Source organism: Eurosta solidaginis, chromosome 5, assembly GCF_040869045.1.
Source record: "Eurosta solidaginis isolate ZX-2024a chromosome 5, ASM4086904v1, whole genome shotgun sequence".
Lineage (NCBI taxonomy): Eukaryota > Metazoa > Arthropoda > Insecta > Diptera > Tephritidae > Eurosta > Eurosta solidaginis.
Window position 1 is genome coordinate 270,353,221 of NC_090323.1, and position 14,969 is coordinate 270,368,189.

General features: G+C 33.0%; 1 protein-coding gene across 13 annotated transcripts in view; it reads right to left on the reverse strand.

Moving 5' to 3' along the window:
• Positions 1-8,429, reverse strand: part of mthl10 (methuselah-like 10) — a 69,413-nt gene extending 60,984 nt beyond the window's left edge. For 3 of the 13 annotated variants that reach the window (XM_067790509.1, XM_067790502.1, XM_067790504.1), the window contains exon 1: positions 7,571-8,425. Coding sequence is in view for 3 of the 13 variants with exons in the window: in XM_067790496.1 (XP_067646597.1) it covers positions 7,571-7,623 (53 nt within the window). In the remaining 10 variants the exon portion in view is untranslated. Of the gene's footprint in view, positions 1-7,489; positions 7,511-7,570 lie in introns of those variants that run through there. The other 10 variants (XM_067790496.1, XM_067790498.1, XM_067790501.1 and 7 more) reach the window with 9 other exon arrangements.
• Positions 8,430-14,969: the final 6,540 nt, after the last annotated feature.

Sequence of the window (14,969 nt, forward strand, 5' to 3'; positions counted from 1 at the left end):
TGCCGAATTTTTAGGAGACACTGATGTTTTCCACTTTAAAAAGGAAAACAATAAGGGAAAATGCAAATTATATTAAAAAATATTTGGCGCCATTTATTTCAGAAGAGATTAGGGCGAACTTTTGTTCCAATTTGCATCGTGGTCCTTTTAATGTTCCCTACAAATTGGCGTAACGGGACCTACATGTTTTATGACGACTCCGAACAGAATCTGCAAGGCAGATGAGTTTTCACTGAGATATTTTTCATAGCAGAAATACACTCGGAGTGTTTTCCAAATCACTGCTGAGGGGTGACCCCGCTTAGTAAAACTTTTTGTGTAATACAAAGAACATTTTTCTAAATTTTTAATGCTGCTTTGCCCGGTTGAAAGCAGGACTTTCGGCGTGGCAGGCGGAGTGCGCTACCTCACCACGGCGGGCGCCAAATTCGATAGATTTAAGAAAAACATAAATTTTGATATCGGCACCGGATACCGATATCAACAGCGATACTTTTTTACCTCAAATCTCTGTCTAAACTCTGGTAGCTTTTTTGGTTGCAGTTTGAAAGAAAATTAGTTACTAATGAGCTCATCTTAAAACAAATAATGAATAATAAACTGTAAAATATACATATGAATGTATTTTGTTAAGGAAGGAACTATGTAAGTACATGCATATGAATGGCGTTTGTTGAGGTGACCTTTGCATTCACAATCCATGTATTTAGTAAAATACTGAAGAAAGTGAATTCGAGAAATGTGCCTTAAAAATATGTATTACTTATGTACTATATATGTTACTTAAGAAATTTACATTTTTTTGATTTGACAAACATCAGAATACTTTTTTGGCCACGAAAGTTTGTTGGGTTACTGCGAACAAAGAGCTTTGTTAAAAAAGAACTAGTTAATTATTTATTTATAAGGAAATTCATAAGATAATTGCAAGCCCTACTATACATTTTTATTTTTATTTTATTTTTTTGCAATGTATTTAATGAAGCATCTAAAAATTTATTACATAGTCAAAACATTATTTTGCACTCAATTGGTCTCTAAAGCTCAACAATGCTATTGAGTTAAGTGTAAACAAATCACAGCGAACGACCGCGATCTTTATGAAATTCAACGTAAATAATTTGAATGTCATCTCAGCTCAAACGTCAAACAAACCGACACCCTGTCAAGCTTCTGTATCTCAGAAGCCAAATGGCTTAATTATGTATAGATGTGATCAGTGGTTATTCGCCCCAAGGAGCTAACCAAGTTGGCGTTCAAGTGGCCGTTGGCCGTCGGTTACACTAATCGATTTGATGGTTAAACAAGATCATTGGACTTGACTTCATTCGCCTACGGGTATGTCAAATGAGTAATGAGAGACTCTGAATGATATCTAAGTGTATATGTTTATGAATGTATGATTGGCATGTCTAAACTTTTTCAAAAATGTCTATTATTTATCGCTTTATTTGTCAACATTTCTGTGCATGAGCTGTGAAAAGATGAAGTGGCATTAACAAATGCGCCCGAGCATCATAAAGTTCCAAGCGCTAAATGGGTAAACTGGTTTGAACAAAAGCGCATATTTTGAAGAAGGTTAGTTTGAAACAAAAAGCTCCACGAAAAACGTCTTTATGTTAACTGTTTTCAAAGGCCAAAGTAACAAAGTTATGGCTAGATTCCCACGCAGATGACGAACCCTATTCTCAATCACAGAAGATAGAATATACATAGCCGTTTATGGGGGAGTATTAATGGCAAGTTCCCGCTTAAAAAATATAAAAAGTTAATGTTTTAATTTTTTTGGATAGTTAGGTTAGATTGAACTGGCCGGTCAATAAAGACCTCACATAGACTGAATGTGTCCATAGTGTTACCAGAATTTGTTTGACGACCAAACGGAAGAACCCAAATCAGGTGCCAGGACATATGTTATAGAATAACTCCGTCCTCTTTGCAAATACTAGCAGTTTTCTAGGACCCAGATAGACAAGATCTTGGATAGTACATCGATAAATTTTCCAAATACATATAATTGATACTTTTTCCATAATAAATCGACAATTTTCCTATTAGAAGCCAATAACTTTTCGATACCAAATCTCCACGTTTTTGATAACAAATGATTAACTTTTCGATAACAAATTGATAGGTTCTCGTTAATTAATGGATACATTTTCAATTATGAGTCGATAAATAATCGATAACTTTTAGATAGAAAATCTGTAATTTTTTGATAATATGTCGATAGTTCGTTGATAAAAATCAATAACTTTTGTTATCGATAGCGAATTTTGAACACTTCGATAACAATTCGATACATCGTGTATACCTTGCCGATAACACATATGTAACAAACTGATGTTGAATGTATAACATGCCCATAACCCGTCGATAACAAACCGTTAACTCATTGATACAAATCCGTAAACACTTCAATAAGAATTGATAACACGTCATCCGATTTCGGACTAATTTCATTATCTTATTTTTCCTTTCCAAGCTCCATCTTGCCTTTACGCTTACATTCTGTACTTTTCCATACAGCATACGATTCCACAACTACTGGACGCTTTATGTAAAATATTATTATGCGAAATATGGTCGAACGTGTGGTTGCATCTTTAAATATCCCATCATACCAGTACTGATGCATGACTTGTAATCTTGAACCGTGTCTCAAAAAGATATGACCGCTGTTTAGTAATCAATGGATGTCTGAATGGTATGCAAAGCTTGAAGTTATTGTGGATTGTTTTTTCAGCTAAGCTCGGATCCCCTGTACGATGGTGAGCACCACAAGGCAAAACTGCCTTAAATAAAGTCCAGCTCTGATTCCAACGTACAAACTCGCTTTAAGCTTCTCTGACAAACGCACATACATTTGTATGCAATATTTATTTAGCCAAAAATTGAAGTCGCTAATTTGCACTTTCGTCTTGAAATTTGTAGGTAGTATGCAATAATACATACATATATAGATACATCCTTACATATGTACACATAAGCAAAGTTGTGTTTGTACATTTGTGGATACAAACAACTGAGGCACAAACTAATTGGTTTATGAAATATTCATCGCAAGGTTTAACGTAAACCAGTAAAACGCGACGCACATATTGCACACCTAGCTTAATAGGGAGTTAAGTCTAAAATTTGACATTGTACTCTTTTAAGTTCAATTTCCACTAGTCATCCAGGGAGGTATTGGTAACAACTAAAAATTGTATTGCCGCATATGGGGAAATCAATCGGTGTTTTGCTTCTCCTGTACACTGTAATTTTTCGCGTTGATCGCGCTTTTGATATATATGTGTGATATGTACACAAACGTATTTAAGTATGCATGTAAGTAATTTATGCATTAAGTGATTTTCCCATTCTAATTAGATGTAATTAAGTAGATGGCATCTGTGTATTTGGTATAAAATGCATTCAATTTATATTAATTAGGATTTAAAAGGCATTTTCGTTTTGAATTTTGCAGAGTGCATACATACATATGTTGATCTGAGGGCCAATGTCAAAATAGCCCTAGATAGGCTGATTTTGTTTTGGAACAACTTTCCTTTTACTCTTTTAGCTGTCAAATAAAAAAAAATATTGCATGAAAACATTCATCAGGAAAATCTTGCAGAGAAAATAGAATAGAGAATAACGAAATATACATACCTACCTAACATATAGACGTCAAGTAACAAATAGACACTACCATGTGATTTTTAATTTCACTATCAAGATCTCATCTTGCGTTCGTTTCTATTATCCGCTTAAGATAGTCCGCCAGATGCGCCGCCATATTAAACGCTAAAAAAACCTTCTCGAACATTCAGTCAGTTAATTTTGCTACACCCAGGATCAAAATACTACAAGACATAACCGTTCACTCTTCCGGTCGGATTTTTACGTACTCAAACCCCCGGGTTCATTCATTTACTGATACGCTCTATTTTTCTTGCCCTACGTAAAAACATTATATAAGGTGTATCTAATCAGCTATTGCCTAAACTCCGCAATGCCTCGTTAAAGCCACATTAGTGTGCCCCACGTTGGGCGCAGTTTAAAAGAAATATATAAAGAAGATACACAAAATACATAGATGTTTCAAAATTGATTCAGCGGCGAAGAATACTACATACGACGAACATTTAATATTTTTACGAAGTTTGTTTTTCTTTATAAAAAGCATTATCCTTATGTTTAAATTTTTATTAAATTTTTCTTCATCAAAGTTTTAAACATACATGTTAAATTTCAATTAGAATTAGCAATTGATGCAATTGGTTTATATTCTCTAATTCATTAAACAATTAGAAATAGTTCAACTAATTCCCATTAGATAATTGAAATTTTTGTTCTAATGGTAAATTTAATTGCAATTAGTTGCCATTAGCAAAAAAAATTGGGTTACCTCTACAATTAGAAATCTAATTGACTTCTGCTAATGCAATTAGATATTCAATTAGCTAGAATTAGAATCAATTATTTATATTTATTTACATCATTATTCGTTCACTTCAATAATTCTTTGAAAAAATTTAATTTTTATGAATTAGAGAATTTCGCAACTGAAGGTTAATTAGCAATCATTAGCATTATCTAATCATTACTTAACATCTATGGTTTTAAATAACCGCATTTCAAGTATGAAAATGAAAAGCGCCCCCATAAGATTTTATTAAAATTGTATTAAAAGTCATCACCTTTTGGATTTTACAAGTCAGATTCAAAAATCATAAATTTCCAATTGAAGAAGCAGCGGAATATATACATATATAATAATTTTACCTTTTTTGCATACTGATACCACAAAACAGGTTAAGCGTGTATTGGCAAACGTGCAAATTAAAAATATTTTAATAAAAAGTGCTCTCACATGTCAATTCGTGGAAAATGACAAATTAATTTATGACAACAAATTGTATAATAAAAACACTACTGCTCATGTAAATACCCGATCAGATTGGCGTTACTATAATTATATAATACATATTCATGACAACAAAAAATAGAGTCTACACCAGCATTGCGAGCAATGTTGTTGTTAACAACAACGTCAATTTTCGATTACAAACACGTTCAATAGTTAGACGCTGTTTTAAGTTATTTTCATATTCTATTATATATTTCGTTATTCTCTATTCTATTTTCTATGCAAGATTTTCCTTATCAATGTTTTCATGCAACTTTTTTTTTCTTTGTTGTTTAACTTTTTTTTATTCAATGCGCTGGGTAATCAATGACTAATTAAATATAAATACTTAGTAGTGCGGGAAATGAAGTGACTGTTAAGATTGTGCCAAAATAATAAACTTTCGTATCAACAATGCGCATTAGGGTGGCCAGAAAAAATCAATTGGAATCAATCACCCCAACATAAATTGCTTTTGGTGCGTTTCTAGCTGAATCTTTAACCACCGAAATGGGAAATTAGTATAAATATTCTGTTGATTATTTCTCTAGATATCACAAAAGAATGTGTTTAAAAAAATAAAATACAATTTTGCAAAAAAAAATATATTGTAGTAAAAGGTACTCTCCTGCACCAACTTTTCACGTATTCTTATCCGAATTACAGCACAATAAATTTATTGTTCTTAACATTTGGTCTTTTCATAGTGCACATTGGACAGCTAGACTGTTATGAGGGTTAAACTTTATGAAGCGTATCAGAATTTTTCGATGGTAGACTTTTTTTGGATTAACACTTTTTCCTTAACATAAATAAATAAAAAAAACTGTGTTGATATTTTTTTGAAATCGAATTTTTTTGGAGGTTAAGGCTTGTTTTTGGTTTTCCTGAACAGGTTAAATTTTTTTATAATTCGTGATGGCGTTTTGCTAATTTTTGGTACACTTCCTAGTGATCTCGTTTTCTTTCTCTTCCAGATTTTAAATCTTCTAAAATAAATTATTTGTGAAAGTTATGAGTAAATACAAATATTTCTAGCTTCTACATGGCTTTATAACAACAAGTTTATGTTTTGTTTATGTTGAGTTACTATCAAAAATAAAAACATAAAAACTTTTTTACAGAAATCAGTTACTTCACCTTTTCTTGTAAAACACAACAGTTGTCTAGGGAATTTCAACTGTTCGGAAAAACAAAGCTCTCTTGTATATGATTTCATGTTAAAAACTTGCTCTTCATTTTGCTGTGGACCTTTCCCAAGCCCTCGTTCCCGCATTCCGTCCTCTCATTTTCACTACCTCCTCTTTTTCACTACCACTTCCTTTACATCCATCTCACTCATTTTCAATACCCTTTTTCTTACTCTTCTCCTTGCTGTCGGCCTTCCTCTCCCCCCCTTTCGTTTTCCAACTTCCTCGTCTGCATTTTTAGCTGTAGCACAATGGCTAGATTAGTTAGGGTTTTAGTAAACGGAAGATCACATAGCTGTAATCTTTTATTTTATGCAAGGGATCATGCCTCATGTAATAGCTCCCCAAGGCTTTCGGGGAGTGTCCTTATCGCTACAAGAACAACAATAACAGAAGCAAATAAAATATGTATTTGATTAGAAATTCCAGGAAAAAACTTCTATGAATTTTGAAAATAAAATTATGCAAACCATGTTTTCAAAAAATTTTAAAATGTAAGAAAGTTTTACGTATATTTAAAACTCTGGTTATTTTTTTTAAATCGCAGCCGTAGGCCGCCAACGGAGAAAGTTGCTCTGTGCAAAAAAAAACTATGGATCGGGCACCACATTTCGGACCCTCTCGGGGTAATTTTATGGTATTCGTAAATATCTTTCGACAGAAATAAAATATTTAATATACGCTTTCGGATTCTAAAAACGGAGGTGGAAACGCGTTTTTTGATGCCACCATTGATAGTTTTTGATGGAAACGGGTGGTGCACCGTCTTGTAAAACGTTATTAAAACTTGTTTTTGTTTTTATCGGCCTATTGACAAATCATTCAAGGTTCGAATCGAGCTCAAGGCCAGAACAATTATTTTTTTTTTTATGATAATTATTGTTATTTTTTAATTTTTCTAAATTTGAAAAATTGTATTTTGTTTTTGGAATAGTAAGTAGAAAATTTTTCAGACAACCTGCCATAGTTGCGCAGATAGATCCATTTCGAAGGGTGCTAAGCCTTCATCATCAGTACGCTTTAGGCATGCTGCGCTAACCATTTAGCTATACTATTCCAAAAACAAAATACAATTTTTCAAATTTAGAAAAATTAAAAAATAACAATAATTATCATTAGAAAAAAATTATTGTTCTGGCCTTGAGCTCGATTCGAACCTTGAATGGGTTATTAAAACTTTTTATTTGGAGTTCTCTGAATTATTTTGACTTTTATAGCCCATTCAATTTAAGTCCTACAAAGTACAAACTAAAACTCTCCGAATTCGCGCCGAATTTTTACAATTTTTTTCCGCAGGCTGTTTAGGAACATTTTCTATAGAGAGAAATCCAAAACACCCTTCGGAGAAAATATCAAAAATGGGTGCATTCATATAATATTTACATTATTCATAATTTTCCCTTACATTATTCATAATTTTCTACTGAAGATAAGTCCACACATAATTTTGCATAAGTTTTCTTTAATTTTCAAATTTAGTGCTCACCTCAGAAAACCTTTAATTGTTTTAATTATTTTAGAGTATTTTTGTATTAACATTTCATTCTTTCCTTTATCGGTCGTTATCTTAAGTAGGTACGCGCAATTTTTATCACTTATTTCGATTTCTGTTTTATATTTTTTATCTGCGGACACTTTTTATTTTATTTTATTTTATTTTATTTTAATTTATTTTTTAAGCTTCAAACTTCCGATCACGTACAATAACAACACCAAATAAATCGAGTGTGTCATCCAGATATTTATATATCTGCTTACATATACATATATATGTATGTATTTATAAAATAACATATACAGTATCAATATTTACTTCATTTAATTCAAAACTATTAAAAAGCGCAAAATGTGCGAGTCCAAAAATCAAATTTGTCACTCGACGGCTCAAGTTCTGCAAAATTTTTTTTCGATAGGCTTTGATATTTTTTTTTCAACCCACAGTTTCTTAATATTTCTAATTTTGCATAAAAATGCCAAGAAGACAAAATAATTTGTAAATAAGTTTAAAGGCACACCTACACACTCACACACTTTTAAAGCAAGAGTAGGTAAATGGGTTTCCCACTTTGATTGCCTTCTTGTTTGGGTTTTTTGTTGCTTCACCAGTTGCGCTTCAAACTTAATTCCATATATTTTTTTATCACTCTTCTTCACATATCACACCCTACAAATGTATCCGGATACGACGGTATATCGAAAACAAAACTGAATAATTCCCTCATTCAACCGGTTCCTCGCGCAGATTGACCGTCGTCGATGTTGCTATCTTTTTGAACCTTTCATCAGTTAACCCAGCGCCAAACAACTGCGCACATCAACGATTTCTAGTCAACTAAAGTGTTAAACAAATCCACTATTCAATACTTTCCCCAAATTTACAGCAAATGGATCCACCATGGTGGAGCAGCGATGCGTCGCAGTCAGCGTTCGCGCTCATCACAGCCGGCCGCAGTTTGGTTTGTGCTTTGGCACTTCCCTTTGTTAGGATTTACATAAGTATATACAAATGATTGATGTTGCGGGCACTTAATGGGTTAGTTTTAACTTTGTAAATGGGACATTCCATGCCAACTGCTCCTACCGATATATTTTTCGTTCTTCGTTAAAAGTTTCTATAATTTGTTTTAAATTTCCAACTAGTAGAGAGATATGTACAAATGTATGAATATTTTAAATGAATTGAACATTTTTTTTTTTTCAATTAGAAGCAAGTTTTCCTTATCGGGTCGCCCCCGAAAGTAATTTGATAAACACTCCGAGTGTATTTCTGCGATGAAAAGCTTTCCAGTTAAAATTCATCTGCCTTCCATATGCTGTTCGGAGTCGGTATAAAACATGTAGGTATCGTCCCGCCAATTTTTAAGAAAAATTCAAAAAGTAACACGTTGAAAATTGTTAGAGGACCTCGGCCTATATCTCTTCAGCTGTAAGTCGAACCAAGTAATTATTTTTTATTTATTATGTTATAATTCAATTTTTTTATGAAAATTACCAAAAAATATTTCTTCAGAAAACTATGGCCACTACTTCTTTTTTTTTAGTTTCAAATTCATTTGTATAATTTTTCTGGGTTGCTTAGCGCTATGTAAAAGCTGCTCTTTGGCAAGTAACTAATTTTCTTCGCCAAGAAATACATAAATCTTTGCAACAACAAAATTTGTAATATCTTAATTTTAAGCTATGAAATCAAATGACGAGTTTTCAGAAAATTTCGAATGGTGGGGCAAGCCTTAACTATATTTTTCTGGAGCTCCCGCCCTTTGCCATGTTGGGGAAAACTTAAAAAAAACCCCTACAAAAACAAACAATAAATTTCAATAGGATATATGGTGTAATATCTACTTAACGAATCCCATTATACACATCAACCCCGTCCAAATCCCGACTACTCAAAAACCGGGCATGATTCCGACACAATATTCCGGCATTAATTGCGACCAAACTCAATAATTATTTTAAAAATTGCTTTAGTTTGAGTCCATCAGTATATGTTCCATTATGAAGTACAATAAACTTGTCTGGCGGCCACCGTGGTGTGATTGTAGCGTGCTCCGCCTACCACACCGTATGCCCGGGGTATGAGCCCGGTTTTAAGGAAATGAGGTTTTTCAATTAGAAGACAATTTTTCTAAGTGAGGTCGCCCCTCGCCAGTGTTTGGCAAGCGCTCCGAGTGTATTTCTGCCGTGAAAAATCTCTCAGTGAAAACTCATATTGCAGATGCCGTTCGGAGTCGGCATAAAACATGTAGGTCCCGTCCGACCAATTTGTAGGGATAATCAAGAGGAGCACGACGGAAATTGGAAGAGAAGCTCGGCCTAAAATCTCTTCGGAGGTTATCGTGCCTTACATTTATTTTTTTTTTTTTAAACTTGGCTGGATTATGACTTCTAGGCATTTCGAGTTGTTGAAATATTGTTTTGTCGAGATTCTTAAATCTGCGACCATGAAATGCAGCCATTTGAAAAGTAAAAAAAAATTGTGTCATCCGTATCCCATTGCGAAACTCGGCCTAAAACTTTTGCTTCCAGGAGTATTATTTTTATGGATCTCAAAAAACCTAAAAAATTGAATCAAATAAATGAGTTGGCATGGAAAGCCCCATATGTAAACTAGCGCAATCGTGGTGAGTTTTATGCAATGGTGGATATGTGTAGATAGCAGCATATGCTTTCATTCAACCACTCGTTGATTAGGTGATAAAATCGTTGAAGCAAAAGCAGAAGGAATTCAGTGGTAGCAAAAAGAAACAACAAATAAGAATAGGGGGAGTCATGTAACCGTATAAATGCCTTATAAAGTGTGTAAACGTATAAATTTATCTAGTGCGTAAACGAGCTGTCAAATTTTGTATGAAAAATAATTTACACAATTTGTATAAATTTACGCGCACATTTCATTGTGTAAACGCGGTAAACTCAAAGGAAAGCAACCTTGCAGACATTACAGCAGGCGTTTTCATCAGAAATCTCCAACGTCAGCAAATAAATGCGTCTTAGTTTTGATTTTTCACTTAATCTTGGCATTTTTTAATTTGTATAACAATCAAAAAAATTTTGTTCGGCAATAATACAGCTGATAAACAATCAAGTTTATCAAGAGTATTACTTATTACTAGGCGTGTTCATATAACAGCGTGTGTAAATGGATATAATTTTACACCTTATAAGTTTATATGCTTTCATGAGTCCCCCTAATATAAACAAACGACGTCATTATTGATAAAACTTGAAAAAGCTATAATGATAAAAAGTTAATACTAGATTTAAATAAAAAATTGTTTGCAGTATTCGACAGAAATAATTTTTAAATCAATGCAGGACTAGAAATCTGAAGCACTTCAGTTCGATTCGCAACTCGGGGACGGATATTTTCTGGTAGCCAAGGGCAGGATGTTTAGGCTTTACAGTTTTTCTAAAATGGTTTATTAATAGTTATGAAAAGAGGGCCTAAAAGCTTATTATGTTTTATTAAAATAAGAAAAATGTACATACGATTAAATACAATAGCAAATATTGGTTGAAATTCTCTTTTACTTCTTTTATATTAGGTCGATTTCATATTTTTCGACAAATTTAAGTAAAAAGTTGGGGAATGTTGCAATCGATTTTCGAGTAACTTCCGATGGAGCTAAGGTCTTGATACTTTAAACATACTTCAGATCCAGTTGACGATGCACCATGAGGGAAACAACTTTCGCTAGGTGGAACAGGGATCGTGATATTTGAATAAATTGTCGGTATTTGGTAATTTAGCTTTCGAGCTTTAAGTAACTTCACGATAAACTTGGGCGCTGACACTTAGAACCAAGCATTGTAAAAGCTGTAAAAAAACGCATGAACTTTTTTTTGTTTTTGCTAAATCGAAATAGTGTTTTTGTTGTTTTTTAATAAAAAGCTATTCCTCAAATTTTTTGTTTTTATTGTAAGATAAAACACACATACACGTTTTGATATTCAAAATTCATGAAATATTTTCAACAATATATTAAATTTGTTTTCCTACTGCACTTCGTCAAAGCACTGCTGGTATTCGAGCGATTCTGGTAAACTATTTTTTAATGATCATCGAATCGCGCGAATTCGTAACGGAAATAATCATTCCGCTCCCAGAACTCAGTATCATATGCTGAGATTCCTTTTTTATTTTTCGAAAAATTAATTTAACTTTACAACGATTGTGGGTAAGAAATTAACAACATGATCTCACCTCAGAACCGAGTGCTGTAGTTTGTTTAATTAGGCACAAAAACTTCAACAAAGATGTCGGAGCCCGACTAAAATTCTCTTTTGGAACCACCACTAAAAATTTTGAAATTTGGGCAAACACAGTTCACGGATCCCTTTTTACTAATTACTTACCCATACCCATAATTATTGATGGAATTTAATCCAAAAGCTTTCAGTTACTGTTGACCAACGAAAACAACTATAAGGCATAGTTAGATATCAATGTTTTATTTCAGTACTGAAAAAAGTGTTCAATTATTTATAATACATAAAGTAAATGCTTAAATGTAAGCAATAATATTTTATATTTATATTTTATACACAAACTCTTTACTTTATTATATTTTCAATATACATTATACGCGAAGAAGAAAAATAAGTTACACATGGCCTCCCCTAAAGTTGAGAAGGTGTCGAAATTTTTTATTATTACTTGGTTATATGAAATCCGATTTTAAAATTCATATGTCATTATTTCAACATTTAGAAACTTTATAATTCTGTTAAATATTCTCTTGAGCTCTGAATTCAAAATGCTCAAAAGTTCAAAATTACATTAAAAGTCCTTTCTCCCGGGAGTAAAATTCGAACCTGCACTCCTGCGATGGCTGACAAACATATTCAGCAAAGCCATGCCTTTGTTGCTGTGCAACTTTTTTAAACAACTTCTTTGCATAGTTTATTCTTTAGGCAGTACATACTTTGTATGGTAACTTTAACCAAATCGACGGTATTGTTGGTGGTAGTTCAATTTAAGAACTCGTTTGCTTTATTTTATGATTTACAAAACGGCTGCTATAAAACCACATTACAATAAAATAACAATATCGATTACGCAAGAATTAAAAACAAATTGTTGCGGGGATCCTCCCAAACTAAGCCTCAAATTTAGGTACGGTCCATTGCAATGCGTATGCAGACCGATACTCTCTGCCATACATACATTATTGAAAATATTTAAAGAACCCGCATTTGATAAAACTAAAAGTTGGTAATACTTTTGGCATTGAAAATTACTATTTATTTTCTTTTGCGAAAAGAAATCCACAAAAAGCTCACTTCTTCCTTTTTTTCAATTGCATATAAAACTTGCAAAGGTTTCGTAACTTGGATTAACAAATAACGAGGGACGGCCCGATTAGAATTTTTTCAAATTGAAAAAACTTTTTTCTAAATTTTTTAATGTTACTTTGCCTGGGAGCTGAACCCATGACCCTCGGTGTAGTAGGCGGAGCCGGTAGAACAAGCAAGTTATAAAATCCAATTGAAGAGAGACCAAGTCAAGATTTGAGACGTACAGTGATGCCCAAAAGTTAAAATTGAGATGAAATAATACGCAATATTTCGTAAAATTTACCTTATAATATAAATCCAAATAAATCGTAGGGTGACAGATAAAACTCATTTTTTTTGTAAAGCCTAGTTCTTTGCACAAAACTATTAATTTTTCATCTACAAAGTTTAAAAAAGTCGATAAATGAAGAAACGTGTTCCAATTTCAACATCTTAAATTCGATTGCGCTTAATGAGTTTTACCTTACGCAGAATAAAGTAAGCAATAGGGGGATTCGCTTTGTCTTGCAGTGCAAGGATTATTTATATAAAAAATAATAAATGTAAGGCGCGATAACCTCCGAAGAGATTTTAGGCCGAGCTTCTCTTCTCTTCCAATTTGCGTCGTGCTCCTCTTGATTTTCCCTACTAATTGGCCGGACGGCACCTACATGTTTTATGCCGACTCCGAACGGCATTTGCAAGGCAGATGAGTTTTCACTGAGAGCTTTTCATGGCAGAAATACACTCGGAGCGCTTGCCAAACACTGCCGAGGGACGACCCCGCTTAGAAAATTTTGCTTCTAATTGAAAAACCTTATTTCTAAAATTTTGATATTGCTTTGCCCGGGGGGCATACGGTGTGGTAGGCGAAGCACGCTACTATCACACCACGGTGGTCGCCGGATTGTTTATATCCTACGACAAAATATGCAAGACGACGTGAAGTAACAAAAATACAACAAAAAAATATAAAAAGAATTTCTCAATCTTTTAGTGAGTGCAATGGATGGAATACCGTTTAAGCCGGTTTGATTTCCCTTTCCTTCGTTAGTGGAAAGAAAATATACATAGGTTAGAACATACAATACATTGCAAGGCTAGCATAAAATTGTTTGCGTGTATTTTGTTATTGTGACTTTGCAATCCGTGTAATGCATGGACTCCGTGCAATCCGTGCACCGTTTGCAAGACTAAGCGAGTTTCCCTTATATATAAAATATAAAATAATAATTATTTGGCGACCCTTATTTAATAACTCAGAGATGGTTTTCCCGGCTCGAGGTTAAATGTTGATTTTATAATAAAAACAACAAAGTTTTAATTTTGTGTTCCGATATATTTCGATTACAACCTTCGGTAATCGAGTTACGTTACTTAAAAACCTCATTTGTTTTAAAATTTTAGAAGTTCCATAAATTTGTTTCATTACAAAAGCCATAACAAACAAACTCCTTTCAATAACCGTTAAAAAAACTGAAAAGCAATAAAAAAGCTTATTTAACTAGGGTAATAAATCTTATAAAAATATGCTACTTTTTGGCGCAAAACGTAAATTATTAAAGCTATGTACATTAGGTCATTAAAAAAAAAAACTATCTTAAAATGTCCTTGATTGTTGTTTTTAATATTTTAATTTCATCTTTCACAAATCACAACTATTTTCAATAAATAATATTTTTATATATCAAAAGTGAATATGAGGGAAAAGTATAAAAAGATATTTCTCTAAATTACAAACTGGTTAAAGGTTGATATATTTTCAAGTGTATATTGTTGCTTACCTTTTTTTTCTTAGACTCACGCTTAAAGGTTTTGTTCAAATGCAAACAGGATTAATGTAGTTCGCAGTGCTCTTTCCAATTTTTTATACAAATTGAAATTGTATGGGGAAACTGTAGAGGAAATCTGTTGACATATTGTTCTAAAGATTGAAAAGATTAAGATAAACAAAAGGAGGGCGGAAGGGGCAGCAAGCTTCGCTAAATCTACTGGTTCAAAAGCCATACAAGTTCAAAGGGTATTTTGTGGAGCATCGACAAAAATATGTAGAACGATTTTTCCTGCAGCAACACGAAAAATCAGTAATTGTACAAGCCATGCAA